At 38.6% G+C, this 17,500-nt stretch overlaps 2 protein-coding genes across 3 annotated transcripts in view; one reads left to right on the top strand and one right to left on the bottom strand.

The window, feature by feature from the left end:
- The window catches only part of LOC135200754 (urocanate hydratase-like), a 55,295-nt gene extending 46,599 nt beyond the window's left edge, over positions 1-8,696 (top strand). Inside the window, exons 12-15 of the mRNA XM_064229360.1 lie at positions 3,207-3,306; positions 5,713-5,794; positions 6,886-6,996; positions 8,390-8,696. Of these exons, the coding sequence (XP_064085430.1) occupies positions 3,207-3,306; positions 5,713-5,794; positions 6,886-6,996; positions 8,390-8,522 (426 nt within the window). The 3' untranslated portion in view covers positions 8,523-8,696. The remainder of the gene's footprint in view (positions 1-3,206; positions 3,307-5,712; positions 5,795-6,885; positions 6,997-8,389) is intronic.
- A 1,045-nt stretch (positions 8,697-9,741) lies between these two features.
- LOC135200753 (mucin-2-like) overlaps positions 9,742-17,500 on the bottom strand; it is a 194,280-nt gene continuing 186,521 nt past the window's right edge. For both annotated transcript variants that reach the window (XM_064229359.1, XM_064229358.1), the window contains exons 2-5: positions 15,089-15,312; positions 14,161-14,705; positions 12,468-14,018; positions 9,742-10,685 (exon numbers count right to left, since the gene is read on the bottom strand). In XM_064229359.1, the coding sequence (XP_064085429.1) occupies positions 10,503-10,685; positions 12,468-14,018; positions 14,161-14,705; positions 15,089-15,152 (2,343 nt within the window). In that variant the 5' untranslated portion in view covers positions 15,153-15,312 and the 3' untranslated portion in view covers positions 9,742-10,502. The remainder of the gene's footprint in view (positions 10,686-12,467; positions 14,019-14,160; positions 14,706-15,088; positions 15,313-17,500) is intronic.

Below are 17,500 nucleotides of genomic sequence, written 5' to 3' on the forward strand. Positions count from 1 at the left end.
ACCATACGCAAACACCACAGGCGGGTGACAGATGGAAAAAAACAGAGTATAGTGTCAAGCACTTGATGACCCAGCTGTATATGCACCGCCTGTGGCCAACAAGGTTATGATCCAGTGCAATGGAGAGCTTGTAACATCTTGTTACTTTGAAATAGGATGGTTCGTAAACTGCTTGCAACGTCCCTAGCTGCACCCACTTTTTAGCTTTTTCTTCCATTCCCGCTTTGCTTCTTCAGCCTTGCTGTACCCCGTTGGGGGGTAGTGCCTTCAGTGCACCTCATGCGGTGCACAGTAGGCATTACTTAAGGTTCTTTGCAGCGTCCCTTCGACCCTTAGCTGCAACCCCTCTCATTCCTTATTCTGTACCTCTGTTCATTCATATTCCCTTTCTTCATCTTACTTTCCACCCTCTCATGACAATTATTTCATAGTGCAACAGCGAGGGTTTCCTCCTGTTACACCTTTAAAATCTTTCGACTATCAATTCCCCTTTCAGCGCTGAATTACCTCATAGGTCCTAGCGCTTGGCCGTAGGCCAAAATTCTGTATTCCATTCTATTCTAGCCATGCTGTACAACTTCTCTATTATTTCTTAGTACAACTGTCGGGTTTTCTCCCAGTTTCTCCTTTTCATTTTTGTTCTTCATCTCATTTATTTTCCAGATCCCTATCTTGCTGTCTAAGCACTCTAACTCCCTCTTTTCTCTGTCATAGGCGTTGAATGGCTGAAAGTGCCCCGGTGCTTGGCTTGATATAGCCTAGATTTCACCAATCAAAACGGAAAGGTCCTTTCTCTGAAGGAGCGCAATAGAAAATACACAAGGCATGACTCTTTGCGGGAGCATAATAAGAAAAAGAAACAAAAAATCCTCACCTGGTGCGGATTTGCCTCCTCATATCTTGAGTAGCAACATTTGTCTGGACGAATGCTCAGTTCGGTGCCGTCCTCTTCCCTGTCTCTGCCGAACTTAGAATTTCGCCGCCTTTCTTTTTTCCTGACTTCCATCCTTTCATTCTTTAAGAAGCAAGTCTTTTTTTTTTTCATCCTTGAGGTAAAAAGACCTCAAGTTTTTCTTCCTTCTTCATAATCTTGGAAACGATAAGAGTTTTGCTTAGATTAAGCTGGCTTATGCTATCATAAGCTTTTCCCTAAAGCGTGGTAAGGATTTCACGAGTAAAAGGGGCTTGGTGTGGCCCTGCGGTCTCGTTCAAGCGTCGGCCGAGAGTAAGATAATGACAAAAGTGTGCCCACCTCACGATCCTCAATAGAACAAATCAAAATTGATAGGCTCAAGGAATGAATCGTGTATCTTTACCTCTCATGGACTGGAGGTTCTTCTCAAGTAATTACTGTCATTATGATTTGCACCAATTACATCATTTACTCTCGAGGTTCAAATTTAGAAAGGAAGGATGTCTCCAAACCAAAACTGAAAGACTCTGTAACGCTTAGAAAACTCTTTTATTTTAAAATTATGGTATAAAATGGTGTTGCCATCCATGTGCTAAAAATAAGTGAAAATAAGTAAAAAATGCGTCGAGGTTTCATCGGTGCAATCGAGTTTTCTGTATAGCGGATATTCAAGGCCACCGAAAATAGGTCTATCTTTCCGTGGTCTCGGTATAATGATGTATGAGCCGCCGCCCAAGAAGCTTTAACCACGGCCCGGTGGTGACCTGTCATATAGTGTTGCAAGACGCACTATTATGGCTAAATTTAACCTTAAATATAGTTTTTATGATCTGAGGGCGGACAGAAAAAAGTGCGGACGGACAGAACAAAGCCGACACGATAGTAGCTAAAAGGTAATGCTGTTATCTTTTATCTTTTAACACACATACAAAAGAAAACACGCCATTTTCTAGTAGTGTTCCTGATATTCACAATACTCGAACTGATAGTGATAGCTTTGTTAACCAATTTATTTCAGATGACACTGTAAATCTTGTAAGCCAGATATTATTTGTAACTCTCGGTTACTTTTGCTAAGTTCTCTGTACTGTTAGTCAGAGGTATTGCAGTCGTGCCTAAATCCATCCCGGCCACAGTGGAAATTTTAGTGTGGATTGACCCCCAACTTTAATGATAATGGACACGCCTCTTGAAAAGGGGCTGGTTGAATGAACTTGGAGATATAGAGGGAGGCAAGAGATTTTAACAGTTTTCTCAAAGTGGTTGACCAACAGTTTGCAGCAACTTTCACTGTCTTTTGTCGATTTCATGGTCTGCCGTGTACAAGGAGTTTCTACAAGAAGTTTTGCAGTTAGTATTCATAAGGATTCATTAAAATAAATGGTATCTCCTAGTTTCCTCTTGGGAGAGGTCGGTTTCAACCACATCAGGCCTATGGGTGACCTGGTACAAGGTCCAAGAAGTGTGTTTAGATACTGGCCCAGTAAGACTTTTTGATCTGTGGAGGTATTCCGGTATTCCATCAATCCCTAACCGGCCATTAAAGAGAAGATACGGCTACTGCATATACTATTCGTGGTGATCAGGATTCTTAAGGTAACTGACTTTGATATCACCCTAGAAAGGATTAATTTAGAGTCAACAAATATGTTTCCAGGAGAGCTCAAACTTACTAATAATTACCTTATAAGAGTAGTTCTACAGAGCCAGCGAGGCAGTTCCAGGTTTCATACCTTTTGATGTTTGGGTAAAGTATGGCACTCAAAACCAGTTAAATATAATTTGATGCATCCATAAAAGTCGCCATTATGAGAATATTTCGAATGACTGAGTTAGATTGTCGCATTCTATTCAAAATCACCGGTAATGATAAAAAAGGTCATCTTTATAAAAAAAACTTTGATACAAATTTACAAAATAAATGTTACCATTACTTGACACTGGTGTTTGCAGGAAGAAAGCCACTTTCGGTTTCTGTTACATATTAATATTCTACATGGATCTTCAAAAGCATAATTGTCAATAATTGTCATTGGAGCAATTCAAATATTATTATCATGATGATTACGATGCTCACGACATTAATATTTTTTCATGTTCTTTATTATATAAAGCTTGGTAAATAAAAAAAAAACCGGGACAGACAAGTGATTGGTTCTTCCGACCTTTGTTCAGCGCAAACAACAATAACATTCCTGGTTTGCAGTTGCATCATAGTGTTGCAGCGATCATCTTCCTGTTTTCTTCCTGTCGATGACGCTTTCATGTTCCTCCTCCTCCTCCTCCCTTACAGGCCCCCATCGTCATTAGCAGGGATCACCATGACGTCAGCGGAACAGACTCCCCCTTCCGGGAAACGTCCAACGTCTACGATGGATCTGCTTTTACTGCCGGTAAGATCATGGTTGAGTTGAGTTGTGTCGAATATAAAATTTAGGCCAAGGGCCAAGCACTGGGACCTATGAGGTCATTCGGCGCTGAAATGGAAATTGACAGTAAAAGGTATGAAGGGTGCAACAGGAGGAAAACCTCACAGTTGCAATTAGAAGTTCACTCTCGGCGTGGTTCGGAAGTCACGTAAAGCCGTTGGTTGGTCCGTTGCTGAATAACCACTTGTTCCATGCAGCGTAAAAATACCATACAAACAAACAAACAAACAAACAAACAAGCACAATGAATCAAGTGTTAGAGAGGGTGAGAGTAAGATGAAGAAAGAGTATATGAAAGGAGTTACAGTAAAAAGAACGAAAGTGGCTGCAGCTAGGGGCCGAAGGCACACTGCAAGGAACCTTAAGTAATGCCTACAGTGCACCGCATGAGGTCTACTACGGCACCATTTCCTACGGGAAAGATCATGGTCTCTTCAGGAATAACGCTTGTCGTTGGTGGCTAGTGCCACCAGTGCACCTCATGCGCTACACCGCAGGCATTACTTAAGGTACCTTAAAGCAGCGGTCGCCAACCGGTGGTCCTCGACCATTGGTGGTCCATGAGTAAATTTTGATGGTCCGCAGAAAAAACTGGGACATTATTTAAATTTTCACGTTTTCTTCATCCTTTTCAGGCAACCCTGATACAAATTGCACGGAAGACAGAGAGCCCAGTGTTGCCAATTAAGCATTTTTAATGCCAGATTTGCATTTCAGGGCGATAAGCTTTAAAAAATTTGGATCCAGTATTTAGCAGAAAAAATACCGCATTAACTAACAAACAGCATTATTAATTACAGTACGTAAAACATTACAAATATGAATTTATCCTAATGTAGTATACATAAAATGCATATCAAATAAATACAGTTACCCTATTTTTCTTAATTCATATGAGTGGTCCGTCAAATTTAAAATTATGCATTCAGTGGTTCATGAAGCTCGAAATTTTGGCGACCGCTGCTTTAGAGCGTCCCCCCTTCCGCCCCTAGCTGCAACCCCTTTCGTTCCTTTTACTGTACCTCCATTCATATTATCTTTCTTCCATCTTGCTATCCAACTGCTTCGAGGTTTTCATCCTGTTACACCCCTCAGACTACCTCCTCTCAATTTCCTTTCCAGCGCTGAATGAACCTCATAGGGCCCAGTGCTTGGCCCTTCGCCTGAAATTCTATGTTCTATTCAAGAATAACGCTGTTTTTCCTTAGGTATCGAGATTTTGCCCTTTATGGACGTTTGTGCATTTTCTCTCCTTCTGTGTATCTGTAAGGATGGTGTCTCTTTTTATAAGTTTTGGTCATGATGCCAGGTGACCTTTAAGTTTTCAATGTACGTTGTTTAACTTTTACCTTTCTTTCGATTGCGCTTGCTTCTTCAGCGTTTAGTATTACTTCTGCTTCCTGAGCAGAAGTAATACTAACACTATTCATACATACAGTATGAACGATCTCCGCACCGATTTCAATCTGAACAAAGATTTTGTCTCGAGAAGACATGGCATCATCTCTAGAAGAGACGCCTGCGATAGCGTTATATCGGCAGACAAACCCATACATTGAACGATCTGTGTATGTCAGTCACAAGTCGCAAGCCAGCAACCTTGTCGTGACAGATTCCCGCTGAGATTGTTCAGACACGAAGCTCGAAGCTCCGCCCACTTTTGCATTCAGACAAGCCCATACACACACTGTTTTTGCGAACGATACAGACAGTCGTTCAGACAATCGTTCAGTGTATGGGGGCCTTCAGAGTATATTTTTCCTTGAATAGTAATTTTTTTTTTTGGGGGGGTGGGGCGGGGCTTTATGGTATATTCTTTTATTGGTTTCGTTATTTATGTAACTGTTTCTTTATATGCCTACTTTTTCTAGATGGTACATTTGCTTCGATGTTTTCTAGTCTGTCAGGCAGTTTATAACGGATTACCTGTTTCGTTTACCAGGCTAGCATCATGTTTTTGTGTACGTGCGGCCGTTGATTTTGCATTTTAGTTTCCAGTGTGCATTTATATGCTTTTTGTTCATCTTTCCTAGATAATGACAAATATTTCTGGGGGGGGGATCATTATCTTCTGCTATTTACAGTCTTTTGTTAATGTTTTTACGGTAATCCCCAATGGGCTTGTATTAAACACACCGCAAAGGTGTATACATACCGAGTTAACACCCTTGGGGGTCATGTGTAAGAGAGATTTTTGTACCAGTGTTGTAGTTTTCTGAGAATATTATGTTTATTTTACATTTCAGGCATGTTTGCCTTTAGACTTGAATGTTGAATGAACCTAAAATGTTGCTTGCCTTGCAATTAATTAACGCTGGTTGGAACTTGCCTAGATAGCAAACTCCAGATGATGTTATCTTTACACTCCAGATATGGCTGTTCAGAACTTCGTCGGCGACTCCTTCAGAGGAGCAACCTGGGTTGCTCTTCACAACGGCGGGGGCGTTGGATGGTTTGTATTTTATCTGTCAATCTGTTTTTATAACGTGTTACTATCGTCCTCTGCATTTGCTCCTGTTATTTCTATATTCGCGTGTCCCATATTTTATATCAAGTTTTACGAAAGATTAGACTCAAGTCACTGTTATTGATATTGAAATTGTTATTGAGTATTCTCTCGTTGCTCTCAGTACTTTCATCTTGATCATTATCGCTATTATTGGAGAAACACATCCACAGTTATGTATATATATTGAAAGGTAAAACTGTACAGATTATTACCGAATGTTATCTGTACAGTTTTTCTGTAAAGATTTGTACATATATGTAGAATCTACAGGTCATTTTTACCAGACATATTAAATTGTAATAGCCACAATGCCCTCTTAACTTCTCAAATTCTTTGCTCTTTTTTGGATACCCTTGTGACCTCGTCATGGTTATGGCTTCAAGGGTTCGTTTCCCGCTACCGGACATGATGATTTCTTCAAATTTCTTTGGGGTTGGAGCTCAAGGCTTTGGAGTGACAAGCGTATCCAAAAAAGAACAAAGAATTTGAGAAGTGAAGAGGGCATTGTGGCTATTACAATTTCGCATGTACATATACATAACTGTGGATTTGTTTCTCCATTTTAAGAGAGATACTTAAAGCCCTACTATTGTAGAAGACCTACCACATTTAAATTCAATCTGCTCCTCAATACAAGTAGTGCTAGAGAATGGAAAAGACTTGCAAAGTTTATTAACCTTAAAATGTCTTTATTTTAAATTTAATACTTTCTAAGATTTTCATTATTCTCGTATTATTTTCGATGTATGTACTTTTCTTTGTCAGAATTCCTTTTATGCTTTAAATATGTACTTGCTAAATATATGTGTACATAAATATAGTTGTAATCCACTGGTCTCTTCGTTTTGTAGTTTTTGTGTAAAATATATATATGTGTAATTTTTCTGTAATTCTCATACCCCGGAAGGTGTCGATAGAATAAAATTTGCCTTTGCCTTTGCCTTTGCCTTTGCCATGCTACTATGAGCATTTATTGTTATTATTATTATTATTTTTCATAAAAGTTCCAATGAAGTACTGTTATGCTTCCTCAGGGGCGAAGTTATGAACGGAGGGTTTGGTCTGGTTATTGACGGCTCTGAAGATTCACACTACAGGGCCACTCTCCTGCTCAACTGGGATGTATCTAATGGCGTCGCTCGCAGGTAAGATTTATGTGAATATATATATATATATATATATATATATATATATATATATATATATATTATATATGTAAATATATATATATATATATATATATATATATATATATATATATATACATTATATATATATATATATATATATATATATATATATATATTATATAATATATACCGTATATATAGATAGTATATATATATATATATATATAATATATATATATATATAAATATTTATATATTTACTAACAGGACCTCATTGGGGAAACTGGGCTGGTATCAAGCGGATGAAATTTATTTCAAATATTTTGAATGAATTAATCTCCGCTTGATATCCACTAGTTTCAATGAGGCCCTGTTCGTAATGTATTATTGCACAGAACAGTTGTGTAAGTGATAAAGTTTAACATATATATATATATATAATATATATATATATATATATATAAATATTTTGTACAAAATAGTTAGTATTAGTACGGTTCCTATCGGATTAATTGGATAGGTAAGAGGACAGTTATATATATATATATATATAATATATATATATATATATATATATATATATATATATATATATATATATATAACTGTCCTCTTACCTATCCAATTAATCCGATAGGAACCGATCTAATACCAACTATTTTGCATAAATATACTATACATACCTATAGATATATATACTTTTTTGTATACAAAATCATTAGTATTAGATCGGTTCTATCAGATTAACTGGATAACTAAGAAGACAGCAGCAGAGAAATTAAGTTAACAAAGTTTGGGAAAATGGGTGATTTTTCAGGTTCATGCGATAGGTTCTCTTGTCAAGATGGTTAATGGCTTAACGGTGAGGAAATTGGTTAGAGGTCGGATTGAAGAATGGCTGCACGCACCTGATGCGTTGAGCAACTGAGGAGGTTCAGTTGCGCCTGTAATCCCAAGCGATTGTGCAGGGTGTCCATAAAGTCCCAGTACCATTACAAGTATTTATTGCCCAGAAACCATACAACATAGAGCAACGCATTTTATTGTAGAATGAAGTGCTTGAATGTAAACTTGAGGAAATGTAGAACATTCTACAAAAAACACTGCATTACTTTGTTATATGGTTTTGAGCAATAAATACTTGTAATGGTACTGGGACTTTATGGGCAGCCTGTACAATCGCCTTCTATTTGTATGCATGTTATGCTCCTGAGGTTATTTTATTATTCACATTCGCACATATTTATATGAAGTAAACCATAAAGGCCATTAACTCGAAGAAAAAAAATCCCCCATTGACTAACGTACCTATAGAGAGAAGAGAGAAATGAAAAATAAATGAAAGAAGTGTAATTTAAGAAAGCCCAACAGATAAATCAAGACGAACCGAACGGTTTCTTTGTTCCAGGGCATGGAGCGGCAACGAAAATGCCCAGGAAACCATCGCCAGGGCGATGGGCCACGATCCCCGACTAAAGGTCACGGTACCCAACTACGCGGACGCAAAGATGGTGGCACAGGCACTGCAAAAGAGCAAGTAGACATTCAAAAGCAATGGCACTGGGTCACTGACGAAGGGCTTTTGAAAGTATGGACGAAGACTCGAAGACTCGGACTGAGGATGCGTGGAATTCTTCGTGGTTATTTTATTTGATATTTTCCTATGATGAATTTTTATCACATCACCGTGATTCATATACATACATCGAGCTACAGATTCCTTTAATATCCAATTCGCTCTACCTCGGAATTAATATATTTTCATATATGTTAACCTAAGGGGAATTTTTTAGTTGATATGATTTACGTCCTCTCGTGGGTTCGAACCAGCGCCCAGCGGACAGAGGAGGAATCAGGACTTCTGCTAAGTTATCGACTGGGCCAACGTCACTGAAGTCCTGATTTCTCCTGTGTCCGCTAGGCGCTGATTCGAACCCACGAGAGGACGAAATATTCATATGATATGCTGTGCTTTGTGTCAAATGTATTACATCTCGAATCTTAAAAGAAGTTAGGTAAGTGGAGGAGGGTTGTTTACATACCTCGACATCCTTTTCCCAAAGAAAATGATACTGATATTCCCCGAAGCCTGCTGCTCTAAAGAGGTATTAAAGAAAGTAGAGGTATTAAAGAATGCAAGTGGCAGGAAGGAAAGGTAAGAAAGTCCTAAACATAATTGAAGTTTTACGAAAGAGGCCCACCTCACCCTTATTTCACCTAGTGGGAAATTAACATCAGTTTTGTTAAAATAAAAACAGGTATGGAAACAACAGCGGTAACTACAATGATAATGAAGAAACTTCGATATCGATGATGTTATGACACGTACAATGTTTTCCGCTTAGTACAAACTCTTTGACATTCTAATTTTCCTTACAGAGATGTGCGATAGAAGGAAACTATGTTCACTAAGCAGTTTTCCTTCTTCTTCTCTGTAGAATCAAATACCATTGTTTTTATTATTTTTATTCTCTTCAACATAGATAAGAACTATATACCGATATGTGCTATATTCAGAACACTGTACCAACCTACGGAAATATTGAACGCAACCTTTTTTGTTTAAAGAAATGTGAAAGATTAAGAATATACTTTGATAACAACTGAGATCTTATTCTACAAGATTGGGGATGAATGAGATACAAGGCGTTTTTCAGCTGTTAATTTATTTCTAACAATATTTACAGTATTCGCGATAACGTATGAAGAGAATGCTTTGCAAACAAAGGAAGGAGAACAGACTGATATCTGGGATGAAGCTTGAAGCAAATTGATGAAAACAAAGGTAAAATACTTGAAAGAATTATCCCTCGTTCACGGAGGACTCTGCAGGAATACACTATAACCAGCACGCGTTTCGAAATGATCATTTTTTCTATATTCCGTTTCATTTCTCTATCACTTTGCGCTTCTATAGAAATCAAATTCGTCATCTGCGAGACGTAAGCAGTTTCTCCACTTGATCACTGTTTTCATCACGAAGTAAATTTAACACGATTCCTGACACGCTGTTCTTAATCAGTTGTGCCTTGTTCTTTGTCTGAAGCCTTCACATTCGTGTATTTTTTTTTCTTTTATGCTTTGTGTATAATGCGAAGTCTCATTCTTTTCTTTGAGGTCAGGGAATTTTTATTTTGTTTCTCTTTATTTCCCATAAAAGTTTCAAGAAACGAAAATCAGACCACCTTTGCGCTGTTAGTTCGAAAGATATGATCACTTTGTAATAAAAAAAAATGCAAATTGATAAAAATTAACGTTTTCACGTGGTGTTTTGAACGAGGGAGGTCCTCTGCGATGCACTGAGTACCACCAAATCACTATTGCTATAATGTTGAACTCACTAAACGCTGCTTTTCGCCCATAACTTTACAACTGCCGGTGAGAAAGAACTGGGGAATGTGGACAAGCTTAAGCGACGAAGAATATAAAGGCGTTAAGATTCGTTTTGCGCTGCGCGTGACAGCCAGTGACGACGGAAGTTCTGAAGGAAAGGAAGCGTCAATACCAGTAGAAGCTGTAGCCTACAGTACTCGGTTCCTGCCCCAGTTATCGAAGAGGTTCTCTCTTTTCTCGAAGGAAGCCATCAGTGAAGAAGAGCACTGCACGTTGTATGCCCAGTCGCACACCAGAATCTGCTGATTGAAGAGGGTGCCCTCTGGGCACAGGAACGACGCGCTGCGACGCCCCCAGCACACGTGGAACACCTTCAGAAAGAATCGGTTATTAGTATGCGTAATGTAGAGAAAATCTATTCATACAGTCATGATAAGATAGAGCTGAACGGTAAATCTCCACAGAAAATGTAGCTATAATTTTAAGACAGTTTGTCATATTTTTTTTAACAGAATGCTCAATGTATTTTGCATCTCACTGGAGTCAACATTATTGATAAGATTACTTGGAGGCCTAAAAGGAATTTGCATCCTGTGAAGTAAGGCTGATATTGGAAATACACTTCAGTGTGTGCACCTTATTCAAGACTACTTAATTTAGGAAATACAATGAGCATTTTTAGAGAAATAGCTGGCACGCCTTCATTTTTAGTTCGGAAAAATTATTATACTGGAATACTTGTTGAACGCTATTCGAACTAGATGGTATGCAGACCGTTCGCCGAAAGACAGCTGGACGAAAGACAATTAGTCGAGACGTCAACTGGTCGAACTAAGTAGTTCGATAATTCGTCAGAAAACTATTAAAACGACAATTCGTCAGAAAACTATAAATATGCTTCTAATCAAAACAAATTTAAAGGATTTTTTTTATTAATCTCTAATTTTGATAATACATAGAAAAATGCTTAAAACAAAATTAAATTTTGATTAATTTCTTTCAAGTTAATAATACAAAGGCCAAAGCCGCTTTTAAGTAAATTTAAACTTCGGATAATTTAAAATGTTTCACTATTGCCGAGATTTTAAATCCTCATTTTTTTTATCAGCCCGCGTCCTATTTGCCGCACGTCAAAGAGAAGACTTTTTTTTTTTTTTCCAGTGCTTCTGCATCGTTTAGAGGTAAAGCACTGCCAGCATTATCTGTTATGCAACCAAGAACTTTCTTCAGTTTCATGAGGCCGTTGTTTTATTAGATCAGTTGCTTATAAAGCCGTGTTACGCGAATCGTTTGGTGGATTGGAGTGCTGAGAAGGCTGGCCATCAATCGCATCATCAGTCGTCTTCTTCATTCTCGTATTAGCTTCTTCCTTGCTTTACTCACATCTCCGATAAACCTTCCTGCTACACGTTGTATCAACCAAGTATGCAAATCCTTCGTAGAGGAGTTTTCTTGCATCTCTTTCTGTCTTGGTGAACTCCATTTTACTGAGGGGGCATGCCTTTGAATTTAACGCTTTTAATGCTTAAGTTTTTTTTTTAAACTAAAGCGTGCTAAACCACGAAAAATGTTTTTTATAGCCATATCATGAAAACGTATAATGATAACGAGCCATTTGAAAAAAAGAAAAAATTAGCCTTTTCGACTAACCCCAAAATGGTTTGTTTTATCCATATTATGATAACGTAAAATGTTAACGAGCCATTTAGAAAAAAAAGTTAACCTTTTCGACTAATTGTCCGTAATATCAAGTGGCCATTCGACCTGTTTGTATTTCGATTAGTTGTCTTATGGCAAATAGTCAGACTACCAACTGAATATTTACACTAACCAAACACTACTCATAAACTCCAATGAGAATTCAAGTTTTAATTGGGGAAGGTACAGTCATTAACCACTGTACCGCAGGTTAATCTTGAGACCTTAAAACAGAGTGAGTAATATTTATAATCTGATGAATGAGAAATGGTTTGATACAGGAGAAATGCCTTCTAAGACTGTTATCGAGACAGTGCTTAGAGGGAAAGTACTTCTATGGGCCCTCTGCTGAAAAGCAAGCATTTTTTGTAAAAGGTAACTGGGATCGAAATTTACAACTTCATCAACAATTTGCAAATGACAAACAGGAATTCTTATACCTGGTGATAGCTCACCTGACAGTTAGTTTCTGGATCTGCATAGTATCCACCAAAGTCTTTAGAAGCACAATCAAATCCAGTTTTAGGGATAGTACGAAGGGTCGGATAGTCAGGGCCACTACTTGAAGAGGAACCTCTAGTATGACTATTGTCTGAGTTAACTAAAGCTCTTGTCTTACCGTCTCTCGGTGGATGCTGTGACAGTATGCCACTATCAGGGCGTTTGAATCCCTTGTTGGCCTGTAAAACGTTTGGGGAACCATTTAGTAAAGACTTGCCATTAGATGTGGGGAAATGGGTTTGTGGTTTTGTGTGGGACACTAGATTTTGGCCAGGATTAAAGAACCCCCCAACAGACATACTAAACGTTTTCTGAGAGTTAAAGGGTCGGTTTCTATGAGGTGTTTGGGATTTAGGTGGAGCTGGAGATCCAGGTATTTGTAATCCAGAGGTACCTGTTGATGTTACAGACACCGATGGAGACGGAGTTGGAAATCTGAATGAAGACTGGAACTGAGATACTTGCGGTTTGGGCGTTGGATTCCAATGTAGTGAGTTTTGGGAACTAGTTAGTGGAGTAGAAAAGGCTTGGTTTGGTTGAGGACTTGTGTTTGAATGCAAATCAGGAGAAGAGGCACGAAATGGTGTTGTCTGTTTTCGGTGAAAGGGTGTGGAAGGAGTGGTTGAGAAGAATGATGGCGTGGATGAACCTGGAAATGTTTTGGGAAATCTGGTGCTTGGTCTTGTTGTGGTGGTAACACCAGAGCCAAAAATGGATGTGGGTGCTAATGTTGGTTGGCGATGTGAAACTAAGGATGTAGGGGTAGATGATGGTATAAATGGCTGTGACAGTATTGGTGATGATGATGTAGTTAGTGAAGATGGGGGCCTCCAAAATGGTTTACCAGGAGAGGCATTACTTTTGAATGATGATGATTTGCTAGCTCCCACGAAAGGTGAGCGAGAAGTTGATATGCGTTTCTGTGTTACAAGGGAGTTTTTAGGTTTATCATTTTCTTCGTAAGACAAATAACTGGACTGTTCAGTGTTTATGTTGTTCGTGTTCTGAAAATTCTTTTGTGCATGAGGAGACTGATTTGTTGTAGGGTTTCTCTGTCTGTGTGCTGTCACTTGAGAACCTATAAGATTAGAGGAATCAGTTGATGTCACAGGTTTGTTTGTTGAAGTGAGAAATGTATCTTGGTCCTCTAGAGATGAATATGAACTTGTCAGTAAGTGAGCTGAGGATGATAATAAAGAAGTTGAAGAGTCTTTTCCTTCCATTTTGGACTGAAATGTTGGCGCCTCCACAGTGATCAGCGATTTTTGGAGGCTAGGTGCCTTCCTTACAGGTGCAATGACATCGGACACTGGAGGAAAGTAGATTTTCACTCCTTCAGGAAGCGTAGTGAGAGCAGTACTTGGCGGAGGATCATCTAAGTCAACTTGTACAAAATAAGAATACTCTGATGATGTATCTGTATTGGCTCCATTACCCAGGAAAGGATTCTGGAGAGACTTAGGCAGTTCCTGGTAGGAACTTTTGAAACGTATTTGACGTTGGTGCTGAAACAAAAATTGAATTTTTTTAATGAAAAGTTCCCAAACAATTTTTTACAGTGTGACATTCCAGCCACATATCAACCACAAAAAAGAAGAAAATTTACATAACGAATGATTAATTTTGTAAACCGTTTCCTTAACTTACCCGTATATTTTCATCTTTCTCTGAAGGACTGTCTTGTTCTGATGACTTCTTGACAAGAGTTAAGGAAAGTGGTCTATGCTCGTCTGTCTTAGAAGGACTGTCGTGTTCTGATGAATTGCTGACCAGAGTTGAGGAAAGTGGGTTAAGCTCATCTGTCTCAGAAGGACTGTCTTGTTCTGATGACTTCTTAACCAGAGTTAAGGAAAGTGGGTTATGTTCATCTGTCTCTGAAGGACTGTCGTGTTCTGATGACTTGCTGACCAGAGGTGAGGAAAGTGGGTTATGCTCATCTGTCTCTGAAGGACTTTTATTTTCGGATGACTTGCTGACCAGAGGTGAGGCAAGTGGGTTATACTCATCTGTCTCAGAAGGACTGTCTTGTTCTGATGACTTCTTAACCAGAGTTAAGGAATGTGGGTTATGCTCATCTGTCTCTGAAGGACTGTCTTGTTCTGATGACTCGCTGACCAAAGGTAAAGATGGGCTGTGCTCATCCAGATAAATATTCGGAGAAAAGTCTAACGATTCTGTTGTGGGGTCTAATTCTGAGGGGTAGAAAAAAGTTAGTTGAAAAACCAAATAGCAACAGCCTTATAGAAAAAAATTATCAAAGAATGTGAAGACACTAAAAGCAAAGATGGATATTACTATAAAATGTGTTGATCCATTTTATTAGATATCTTACCACTTCATTTTTTTTACTGTAATTTCATTCATATTCTCTTTCTTCCATCTTACTTTTCAACCTCTCCTAACAATTATTTCATCTTGTAACTGCGATGCTTTCCTCCCGTTACAGTTACACCTTCAAAACTTTTTTACTCCCAATAACCCTTTCAGTACTACAGGATCTACTAGGGTCTAGCATTGGACTATGGCCTAAATTTATCATATTCCATTTTATATTCCAATCCATTTGATATCTTACCTTCTCCAGCTGCTCCCCAGCTAACAATGGCTAAAATATAAATAATTCGAAGAAGCTTCTTCATCTTGGATGGAAGCTTGAAGCGTGCCAGACGATGTGATTTTTCATAAGAGGATGATTGGAGTTAGTTCATATTACATCAAAGAAGGCGGGAGTCTCCTGGACATAGGGGCGCCCTTTGAAAGTCTCGAACCTCTCATATCACAATGGCTAGAATCGACAATCTGTTGAGAACAAAAATTTATCACTTACACAAAAAATGGAAAGATTGAGGCTTACTAATATGCCTGAAAATGAGAGTCATACTTGCCTTATAGATTGTTAAGATGGTTAAGACTAAGTTTGGAGAAGGACATCTATGATAATAAAATCCGAGTGGATCTTGTTTGTCCTCCCCAGGTGACAGTATGGAAGACATGACACAGCAACCCATCCCATGCAAACCGGTTTGTCGGCCCCGGGTGGGAGCGGTATAGGTAGGGGAAGTGTAGGGTAGGGGTGATATCCGGGAAGGTAGAGGAAACAGCATCGCCGGGTTCCAGCGTGCGTAACGCACGCAAGCAAGCTCGTTTATAAATCTTGAATTCGAGACCAACAAAGTGATTTGGAAAGGCTTCTTGTGTCTTAGAAGTTGAGCTATTTGAAAATTCAGCTATGTAATTCTCCTCGGGAAAGATTTTTTTTTTAAATAACTCTTCGGGAAAGATTTTTTTTTTTAATAACTTCGGGAAAGATTCTTTGTTGTTGTTGTTGTGTGTTGTTGTGAGAGTTATGTGGGAATTCTGTGGCCAAAACCTGTTAGTTTTAAAAAAAGTATCACGACTTGTTAAAATGTCTGAGAAAGTAACAAGAATTGTTAAAATGTTTAAGAATGGGTTATACAAGGTTTCTATGGCTAAGACCCGGCAAGTTATTCAAGATCAGTATATGTCTGAGGAAACTGTTACGATAGCCTACCAGTTTTGGCCGCTTCAAGTTTATGTTTGTGGAGTATCATTCGATGATAAATTCATAAACAATTTAGACACGAATTAAAATCTGAGCAGTTTTCATAAGTTTACAAAAGAAGGAAGTCTTCACTGACCGAGGGACGAAATATTGGAAAAGAAGTAAAATCTAAGGAATATTCAGTTACTGCGAAGACACCGGATGAACACTATGACGTCACATAAAGACCCCGTCTTTTATAGGGCAAACTCCGAGAGCTAGAGAGATAAGTTATTAATGTAAAACACCTGTATTCTCATGCACTTAAATGATGGTTATAAGCGCCTCAGCGGCGTAGTTGGTATGGTATTAGCGTTCCACCTCGGTGGTCGCGGGTTCGATTCTCGGCCATTCCGTTGAGGAGTGAGAGATGTGTATTTCTGGTGATAGAAGTTCACTCTCGACGTGGTTCGGAAATCACGTAAAGCCGTTGCTCCCGTTGCTGAATAACCACTGGTTCCATGCAACGTAAAAGCACCATACATACAAACAAATGATGGTTATAACATTTATGAACCCACAAGTGCAGGTAACACGTAAGTCTAAATGCATGTGAACTGGTGCTGGTGTGTGTGTGTGCGCATGCATAGACACAGGTATCAATATGCTAATGTTGTGCATAAGTATAAATCCTTATAAATGCTCATATGAAATGATATGTTAGTAACATATTTTCGAGGGTGGTCAACAAAAGATACTTGTAACTGACCTAGTTAGACCATTTGTCTTTTGTATGGTATACGGGCTATTATCTACCCTACATTATTGAATGTTGGAGTGGATATCAGTATTATCTCCGCCAACAGCATCGGAAGGTGGTTATCTTCCCACTTCACGTGTGTCTGTGTTTCTATGTGCGTTAAAAAGGACAATCTCAAGAAATGGACGCCAGACTTGAGTGAAACTGTAGATAAATTTTTCTAGGTCACCCCCTTTAAATACCCATCTTCTAGAGAAAGTAGCCCAAGGTTGATCATATTTTATATCTTTGGAAATTGTCTTTCCATTTACAAAAGCCTGGGAAGGTCGGCAATTTAAATGCTGCATGATGACGTTAATACCCGAATGATGAAGTTTGCATAGTTATTACCTGCGAGGGTCAAAGAGGAGGTCACAATTTATAAATATTTAAACGCTCACTTGTGCTGAGAAATGGTGGTGAGTTCGCTTCTTGGTCGCTGAATGGCCTTGTTAAATGCATGCCATCTTCTGAGCGGTCTTCTTGATTATAGAGTTGAATTGAGTTGAATATAGAATTTAGGCCTAAGGCCAAGCACAGGGAGCAATGAGGTCACTCAACGCTGGAATGGAAATTGACAGTAAAAGGTCTGAAAGGTGTAACATAAAGAAACCCTCAAAGCAGTTGCACAATGAATCAAGTATTAGGAGAGAGTGGAAAGTAAGATGAAGGACAGAGAATATGAC

This window comes from Macrobrachium nipponense, chromosome 27 (genome assembly GCF_015104395.2).
Source record: "Macrobrachium nipponense isolate FS-2020 chromosome 27, ASM1510439v2, whole genome shotgun sequence".
NCBI lineage: Eukaryota > Metazoa > Arthropoda > Malacostraca > Decapoda > Palaemonidae > Macrobrachium > Macrobrachium nipponense.